At 30.8% G+C, this 10,376-nt stretch overlaps 1 protein-coding gene across 2 annotated transcripts in view; it reads left to right on the forward strand.

The window, feature by feature from the left end:
* The window catches only part of LOC107437077 (BTB/POZ domain-containing protein 9), a 147,939-nt gene that overhangs the window by 111,897 nt on the left and 25,666 nt on the right, over window positions 1-10,376 (forward strand). For both annotated transcript variants that reach the window (XM_021144206.2, XM_021144207.3), the window contains exon 3: window positions 7,630-7,786. In XM_021144206.2, the coding sequence (XP_020999865.1) occupies window positions 7,630-7,786 (157 nt within the window). The remainder of the gene's footprint in view (window positions 1-7,629; window positions 7,787-10,376) is intronic.

The following is a 10,376-nucleotide window of genomic DNA, read 5'->3' on the forward strand; positions in this document are numbered from 1 at the left end:
GTTTTTGGTTAACAGTTAACAGCTCGGTTAGCAGTTAACTTAGCTGTGTCACGAAATCAAAATTTGACTAGTTATCCATTCCACCCTAAATACCGTCATTTTACTCTCGAATCAAATTATTTCCATGAGTGATAAACGTGATTTGCTTCCGATACAATTCTCTTTTCATTTTTTTATAATTTGTACTTCACTCATTTTGTTATCGACAATTTGAAAGTGATCGAGCGGATGTAAAAGTGAGGAGTTAGAGCTGCAACCCAAATTGCTCATGGCCAAAAACGTAATCCTAGAGATGTTTTGCACTTTCACGCAGCATCCCGTAAGTTCACGTACGTAAATTCTGTTTTGCGCAGTACCATACCGAAGTACGTGACAGCTACGTATGCTACCTGACAATGTAGAATTTCTCAAAAAAATACATATTGGTCTAAATGAATGGCAGATAAGCTATAATATATACACCCACTCATGAACGATCGCTATCACATGTGCCAACCAAACTATTTATTTCAAGTGTCATCAAATTTGGAATATTGGAATCGGCAAATTTGGAGTGTGAGCATCAGATTTGGAATGACATTTTTAATTCCACCCGTATATACCATTATTTTACTCTGCGAATCAATTTATTCCCATGAGTGTGAAGCATGATTTTCTTAATATTTCTCTTTTTGTCGCTTTATAATTTGAATCTTATTCATTTTGTTGTCGACTATGAGGGGCTATGAAATTGACGAGTTAGAGCTGCAACCTAAATAACTCATGCCCAAGAACATAAAGAAGTTTTGCACTTTCACGTGGCATCCCGTAAATTCACGTAAGTAAATTCTGCTTAGCGCAGTACCATACTCAAGTACGTGACAGTAGCAGTCACGTATTTACCTGAACGCTACCTGAAAGTGTTAAATCTCGCACAAAACACGTGTAGCTTTAAATGAATGGCAGATAAGTTGCAACACATGCACCCACTCTCATAAGATTGCTTATACAAACCAAACTATTTATTTCTAATGTTGTGCGTTAAAGTTGAAAATGTATGTATACTTCCACCCTGTTTACCATTATTTCACTTGGCGAATCAAATTATTTCCATGAGTGATAAACATGATTTACTTCTTATAAATTTCTCTATTCGTTACTTTATAATTTCCATCACATCCATTTTGTTGTCGGCTATGAGGGGGGTTTGAAATTAATGAGTTAGGGCTGCAACCCACTTGCTCATGCCCAAGAACATAATAATAATACAAACAAGGCTTAAATGAATGGCAGATAAGATGGAACACATACACCCACTCATCCAAGATTAAATCAAAAAGCTTTTCCCTTTTTTTGCTCCTCTTTTCCTTTCAAGAACTCAAGCAACAACTTATTGCGTGTTGCGTTAGAAAGTGAATAACTCCGAAAAGAATTTCGGCGGTACTTTTATACTTTGGTGCAGGGAATTACTCTTTTAAAGGATGTAATTTGGAAATTCTTGGCTTTTGTACTGTTTCCCCAACGCCGCCGCTTGGTAAGTTGAAAGGCAAGGCTTTATTACGCATTAATGAATGGAATAGCAATTTGCATTTGGTCTTGAGGTTACTAATTTTACCATTTGTTGGCGATTTGGTTCCTTTGGCGAGAACGCTTAGAATTAAGTCATCGAAAGTTATTGTTATTTTTTAATTTTAAAAGCTGGAAGGATTATATAAATTACTACTCTTTTTCTAAAACAAATTGCTCTCATTAATTTCAGTTTTCATTCCAAAGTACTTTCTTTACCTTTTGGATGAGTTTTGAATAGCTTTTGAATGTTAGCCAAACATTTCCTTTCAGAATCTTTCTTGTACTTTTTGTTTTTATTTATTTAAATCAGAAAAATTCATTGGAATTATGATTATCTGCTAAATGGGTCGTTTTTAAGATGGAAATTTAAAGGCTTTTAGAAAACCTAAACGAAATTTGATATTAAAGTTGTAAAGCCTATTCTGAATGCAATTATTTAAGTCAAATAAACTAACGATAGTTGACTGTATATATGCGTACAACATACTAGCCAGTGCTAAACCTATAATCTCAAAAAACATAGTTTTATTTATTTATTTATTTATTTGTTAAGTAAGTGCTAATAGTTTCGTTAGTAGTTGAAAATTGTATGGAAAATTGAACCTAATGCAACAATTTATTGCGCATTACTTTAGAAAGTGAATTAATGAATTTCGGCGCTACTTTTATACCTAGTGCGGGAAGTTGTTCTTAATGGATGTAATTTGAGAACTCTTAGATTTTATACTATTTCTCCAATGCCTCCACTTGGTTACTTGAAAGGCATGGCTTTATTACGCATTAATGAATGGAATATCAATTTGCATTTGGTCTTAAGGTTACTAATTTTACCATTTGATGGCGATTTCGTTTCTTTCTCGAACGCTTAGAAGTAAGTCTTCGAATAATATTTTTTTTTTTTTATTACAAAAGGGGAGTGGATTGTATACGTGGCGGCAATTCTTTTTCTTAAAACAAACTGCTCACATTAATTTCAGTGTTTATTCTCAAGCTCTTTACCCTTTTTGTGAGTTTTAAATGTTAGCAAAGCATTTTCTTTCAGAATCTTTCTTGTAATGATTTTTTATTTATTTATTTCAATAAAAAAAGAAAATTTCATCGGAATTAGAATTTCTTGCTAAATGGGTCATGTATAAGATGCCTACAGAATTTTTTTTACAGAATCTGAATAACACTTGGTGTTTGTTAACTTGTAAACCTTAATCTGAATGCAATTACATAAATCTAATAAAATAACGACAGTTAACTATATGTATGCATTATATACTAGCCAATGCTAAATATATATACTCAATCCTGAAACATTTTTCGTTAAGCAAGTTAATGGTTTTAAGTTTTGTTAGTTGTTTAATATATTTAGTACTTTCGTTGCATGGAAAATTGTGCAGGTCATTGCTATTGCTGTCGTTAAAATTGTTTCAACATTATTTCATTTTTCATAAGTTTAGTTTTTTTTAAAGTTATTTATTTGTTATAACTGGTTTGATTGGTTTCGTTCACCTTTACAAATGTTATTAAACCTTTCGTGTAAAATTGTAATTGTACTCTATTGATTTTAATCTGACTACTGATTAATTTAATCTATCTAAATTTATTGATATCTGATTTGGATTTTTTTTTAAAATAAAACTTTTAGTTGAGATTTTTTATAAAGCTAGAATTTAGATTAAATTTTTTTTACTTGAATCCAAAATTTACACTAAATATGTTTTACTTTGTAAATGTTCCATTTTATTTAAATAACTGCGATTGATCTGATTTTGCTTTGCACGTTCTACCTTCACTAACCACTCGAATGTGTGGAACGAACCCTTAACCGTAAAGTTGATTCTAAAACTCAAAATAAAACGTGTCATGCTTGAAAATTTTAAACTAATCAGAATTTTATCAATTAATATAAATAAATTGCAGTTTGATCGACAAATATTTATAAATGTTCGCTGTCATTCAAAAATATGCGTAAAGAACTAAGGCGGATAACTAATGCAAACTTTTAGAGCAGTTCTTATATTGGAGAAGGAATAAATGAGATACATAATGTTAGCGAAAACTAAGTTCAGATCCGTTAAGTCAAGGCAAGTTAAAATTATCTTGGTCGTGATTTAAGGATTTTATTTATATAACACAAATTCGCAAAGTATAATTATGTATTAGCTCATTATCAAAATTTTATTATCAACAATGTTTCTGTCTATATACAAATACTCTACTGATCAACTGACATAATTTAAAAATCTTTGCTAATTTTATTTATTTTTGATTATAATAAATATTAACCGGATTATATGGAGTATTCCGCCTTTGCTGTGTTGTTGTTGACGTATGCCTGTTTAGGCAGAGGGGGTGCGATTGTTCTTGTTTTCGAGTATGCCACACCATACGTCGCACCCGTTTATAGGGGGGACCCATTCATTCATCCACAGATCGTGATTTTGACCTGAATCAGAGAACGATCGATCTCCAATCCAGTACCCCCAGAGGTATTGATTTGCCTATGCTATATATTTTTAAAAATCCTCCTCAAAAAGAACTCTCATTGGAGGTCCCGATTTGATATTAAGCGATAAAAAAACGCTTTCGAAATCTAATGAATCATGATAGAGGAAGGTAAGTGTACTGAGCATCAGAACGTGTTTCGTTGCAAGTTGTTTCAAATAAGCACTTTCAAGCTCCTTTCTGTTTTTTTTCCAGCAATCACACTGGTTTTGATATTATGTATAGCCGCCTTTCCCAATAACGATTCATCACATTTCGGTAGCGTTTTTATATTTTCCTAGCTTAAAAATTTATTTACGACCTTTCAGTTAGCCTACTTTATTGCTTTCATTTTTGTGAAGAATTCCAAAAATTACTGTTATAATAAAAAGTAACTGTGGTCATTACAGAACACCCTGTATTAACAACACGGCTATTCTACATGATTCTATTTACATAAGTATTTTCGTATTCAATATAATAATTTTCAAAGCGTCAGAAGTAGCCATCAATGTGTTGAAGAGTGATTAGTTATTAGGTATTAATAGTTCAGTGCATATAATTGCCCAATTATGGGAAACTTGGAAATAATGGTACTGAATCATAATATATTTAAAAGCGTAAAGAATTAAGTAAACTAATAAACGTCATATATGATATGTCTAACTTCTGAAGAAAACCAGATCTATTAGCCATTACAATTCAAACAGTGTTAAAAATTTTATAAATAGCGCAGTATTTTCCATTCTTGGCAACCCCAGTACCAGAGGCAGCATAAATTAATTATCGAGCGTGGCAAAAGCGAAGCGGTGTTCCTTATTATTCCTGATTAATTACCGATGCACCGTCGAGAAAGCAGATTCCCTTGGTGCCAGGGCACAAAATCGATGGGGGGTGGCATTCCAAAACCCTCCCCCAACTTCACAGCTGCTTCCGACCGCTCTTTTGTCCATAACTTTCTCTTCCCATTGTTCTAATTTCGAACAGAACACCGATTTAGCGCCCTTCTATCTCCATCTATGACAAATGCATGGAATTGATACATTTGCCAAACGAATTTTCATTCGTTATAACTGTTTGTCGTTCGTTAAACCGTTGCATAATGAGTGTTCTTTAATAATTCAGCTGATTATATTAGTATATTGAAAAGGATGGTGTAAATTTAATAACGCTCTCACTAAGTTCATTTTCACTCAATATAGTTAATTTGGATATGGTTGTGCTCGCATTTTGTTTACGAATTATGCATATGCAAAAGTTAAGTCTATCCTGAAATACGTGATTTAAGGAATGAGTGATGGATTAATTCATACGGAACTTAGGAAGTGTAGTTTAAATAAATATGTATACAAAACTTGAATATTGCTGTATGGCATAATGGCATATTGAATAACAAAAACTGAATTCTAATTTAATTTAAGGCCTTTTATAAGCATTTCTCCATAGAGTGCGCAATCGGGGACTTAAAACCCGAAACTCAAGTGAAGTGATTATGCCTAACCATTTGATTTAAATCATACTGATATGGATACCTGTAAGCGACGTCATTGGCTTATGAAACGATTTACCTACGATAACGTCACTTGAGAGAATCCAATTGATGTGTAAGTGAAGTTTGGGTTTGGTAAGATTATTTCCATTAACGTCTGTCAGCATGCAGCACAATAGCAAAAATATTGTACCAGTTTTCGTTAACTTAAGTATTTCAATCCTTTTAAAGAAAAAAGTGTGTGTTTTCAAAGTTTCTATCTCACTAGAAAATAAACGACAACATTCTATTTCTGTCAGTGTTAAGGAATAAAAAAAATAACAACAATATCAGAACGCCATTTACAATAAAAATGAGCAGGGAAATATTTTGACTCGTCTGAAAATTTTGTTTATATCAAAATTTAAAAAGTATCAAGCAAATTAATTTTCTTATAGTTGTAGTCTATAAGATAATTAGATTCTCATTTCATTTCTGAAAAAAAAAGTCTAAAATTTTTTTTTCGTTATAGATTCGTTTTCAAAATCAATTTGCATAACATTGAAGCATAAAAAGAAATATAGAGCTTAGATTTATACTTTAATTAATAAGATTAGTCCAGAAACTAATATAATTTGAATAAACCCCTTTTTTAAACGTGTGTAAATAAATTTAATAACAATATAAGTTTTTTTTCTGTTAAAACTATTCCTATAAAAAGCTTAAACTAAAAGAACGATTTTAATATGGTATTTTAAGCTGAAAAATATAACAGATGGATCGAAAACTTTTCAACATCTCCCCTAGTTGTAGATATTTAGTATATTATATTTGCTAAGTTAATACAAGCATTCTATGTTGAGAAATTGATGACGGAAAAATGGCAGCGCATCCACACCTCTGCCTTCATTTATAACATTCCATTTTATTCGCTCACTGTTTTGAATTTACTTAGTTAAATAGACATTGCTAAATTAAATCACTGTTATCCGTGATTCTGAAGATGGATGCCATTTGTTTCTAACAACGAACGAAAGGTAGATAATGGTTTTTAAAGTATTGTTCTTTTCCAATTTATCTGCTTGGGCATAAATCAAAAGTACGATTAAGATTCTAAATTCCGATATCAGCCTAGCTGTTTATCCAAATTTTTATGGATGCTATTGATTGGTGATTTTGTTTAGTTTACGTAGAACTTCATCTTATAATTTATTTAAAGCAATAATATCTAAATTATGCATTATTAGTTCCTTATTTTCTCCACAGTATTTTAATATTACATCAACATAGTTTTTTATTTATAAAGAACCTAGTATATTTAATTTATTTTGTGGATTTATTTTTCGAAATATAGGTAAATGTGTTTACAACAAGCGAATTTTATTTCTTAATTTATAGTATTACATAGATTTTCACTATGAAAAATTAATTATGATTCTTAACAAGTAATGCAAAACTGTGAATAGCTTTTTTGCCTATCTCATGGCTGTAAAATCCAAATAGGACTGTGCACTTAGTGACGATTGGGCTGATATTTAGTTTTTAATCTTTGAAATTATAAAAGAATAAAGTTAATCAATAAAACATCCATTGAGCAATGAATAAAATGTTTTAATGATCAATGTAATAAATGATTCTATCATCAATGGAATAAATAACAGATAAAATTACAATACACAGAAGTAATGTGAATAAGATCTCTATTCATTAGTGGATTGAATGATTTTTTTTTCTTTCTTTTAACGAAACAATTAGTTACAAATGTCGACAGTAGCAGGCCAAAATAAAATTCGCAAATATTTTGTTTCAAAAAAAAAAAAAAAAAAAATTTAATTTGGTACATGCTGTTGTTTTATGTTTTCAGAAATATAAATGAAAAAATAAATAACCTTATAAAAAATGGTCATTAAGAATTGTAAAACATGGCTTGTTATGTTATTACCCATAGAATAAGTTTTCTTTTTCTTCAAATAAATAAATATAAATTGAACAGAAAAAGTTCTGACTTGTCATTTCTTCACAAAAAAATTAGCTTCACATATAAAAACTAATAATAATATTAACTTTTAATTATTTTATTGATTTGCAGGACTGCTTGTTGTTTCATAGTTAAAGTAGTAATTTCTTTTCCTTTTTAGGTGTGCTAGTTTCCAAAATGTGAAACGAGGTGAAATGTGCAAGGTACCAGGATCAACTGTCTCACCCTCACCACCTGGTACGCCCACTCCAATCAGGTTACCTCTCGCAAAACCTGATGTTTTTAGAGAAGTCCTCTTTTATTTATATACTGGAAAGGTAGAATTTTCTTCCATTACTTTATGAGATAATTGAGATAATTTTCTTTTTCAACTGTGTTACTTTAATTCATATGACATTAATGGGAAATTATTAATTTATTTTTAGTTTTAATTAATATTCTTTATGAGGAGGATTTCAAACATAATAAAATTTTTAGGAAAGTGCTGTTTTTTATTCTATAATAAATTCCAAACTTCAAAAAATTTATTTATTATTTTTTATGATGACTGGAAATATCCTACTGTTACATGTGAAGAATAACTTGAAATCACCATTAACTAATTTTTTTAAAAAAATACGCGATAAAAATGCACACATTAATTTAAAATTAATAAAACATTTTTAAAAGCAACTGCGTAAGCTAAATGTTAAACCATAAAAATTTCATATACATTGAATTTACTGTTTCTGATAGTAAAAAAAAAATAACATTGGATGATCTCTAGTGACATGAGACTCGTTTATCTATCTTTTTTCGCTGCAAATATTTTAAAACCATCACGATTTCCGTATATCTGATCTATGTATTTTACTGTATTTACTGAGGATAATTTAAACTTTTGATTGCTTGAAGGTAAAATGGGAAATTATTATATTTACTCTATTTCCTTAAAAATGAGTCTTCATATGCCATTACTGTATATTGTGCTGATTAAATTAACTCAATGTGTTTTGTTAATTTACCTTGTATGTTTAAATTGCCAGAGAGTAATCTCTTCTAGTTTATTATTTTTTTTTTTTTAGCTCATGTTGAGCCAATTGTTGAGCTTTATGTATGAAATTGCACTAAAATTTCAATGCTATACACTTCTTCCTGCGTAAGTGGGGGGGGGGCACTGTTTTAAAAAACTGTTCCAGCGGAGAACGCTTAAAAATCTTCTCCAGAACTTAACTATTTGTTGGTATTTTGGACAACATCTGTGATTATAAATGTAATGTAACGTATTCGATAGCATAAGGAGACTAGTCCTGTTTTGTTTTTAAACCAAGAAAGCGCGTTAACAAAAAAAAACAGTTTTTAAAAAATATATATATTTTGCTGATTGATCAGAGATTTTGGCGAGTAAAACAACCTCGGTCAGCACAATTTCTCTTGCTAGTTTTATATTTATAACCGGTGTTGACCAGCTGACCCGATTTTGAGTTTATGACTATCAATAGTCAACTCCGTAGCCTTGTAATTCTGAACCCAATCCAGAAGACTAGGATTCTTGATTCTTGTTACAGGGTCCTACACGGTCAGGAAAACCTGCAAAACCTGCAAAAGTCAGGATATTCTAAAATTAAGCTAATAAGTCAGGAAAAAGTCAGGATTTTTCTTACATATTCATAAAGTCAAGATTTTTCTTACAAGTTCATAAAGTTAGGAAAATAAAAAAAACTATAGTTCATTCAAAGACTGACAGGCAAAAATAAAGTTTCAAGGAAAAATTCTGTATTTCAAAATATGTAATTTCCTCATAAGAACATTCCTCTTTCCCTGGTAGAACCTGTCCTGTTAGCAATTTTCCTCTTGTTTATCCAATGATAAGGAATTTTTGATAGGGTTGCTAGGTTTATTGCTCTTTGTGTGAATAACTGGTTTACAGACAACAGTTGAGAAAATTTCCTCTTTCTTGCACATGGAACATTTGTCTTAACCAATATTTACTTTTTTCAGTATTTTTCAAGATACGTTTAATTTAAGTTGAATTTTCTTCTGAAATGAAATGATTAATTGAATTTTTAATCTCCAAAAACAGCAGAGCTTTCAATATGTAAAGTATTTGTTTTTTGTTTTGACAAAGCACTGAACAAAATTGCACAAAAGGGACAAATGGATCTGCACATTCATTTTTGGTGTGATTCGAAACAACAAGTTTGCACCCGATATTTGAATTCTGCATTTCTTCAAAAGTCTACTGTAGAGAATATGCTGGAAATTTTTAAAGCCTGTATTAATCCACTTCCACTTGAGAAAATATTGCAAGTAAGCATGGATGGTCTTGCTGTGAATTGGAAGTTTTTGACACTTTTAAAATCATGCATTGAATTAAATGAAGATGCTTCTAAGATGGTGAATATTGGATCATGTTGCCTTCACGTTATCCATGGTGCATTTCAAATAAGTCACAATAAAATAGGATGGAAGGTGACCCAGTTTCTGAGAGGAATATACTATATTTCCAAAGATAGTCCTGTTAGACGAGCAGAGTATACTGACATATCTGGTAGCAACATTTTTCCAAAAAAGTTCTGCCAAATCAGGTGGCTTGAATATCTTCCTTGTGTGGAGCATGCCATATTAATTTTTGACAACATTAAAAGGTACATAGAAGAGAAAAAAAATTCTCAGCTAGCCGGAATCTCAATAAAAAAATGTAGAAGACTGTGTTAAGGATCCAATAATGCTACCAAAATTAGCATTCTTTAAGCTAATTTCTGAAGAATTTCAACCTTTTCTTTTAAATTTTCAGACCTCCAAACCTCTCAGTCCATTCTTATATTCCAGTATATTGGAACTAACACGAAATCTTTTGCTGCGTTGTGTAAAAAAGTCGGTCATAGACAATGCTACAACTGCAAAAAAACTAGCAAGTATTGACAA

Source organism: Parasteatoda tepidariorum, chromosome 1 (genome assembly GCF_043381705.1).
Source record: "Parasteatoda tepidariorum isolate YZ-2023 chromosome 1, CAS_Ptep_4.0, whole genome shotgun sequence".
Taxonomy (NCBI): Eukaryota; Metazoa; Arthropoda; class Arachnida; order Araneae; family Theridiidae; genus Parasteatoda; species Parasteatoda tepidariorum.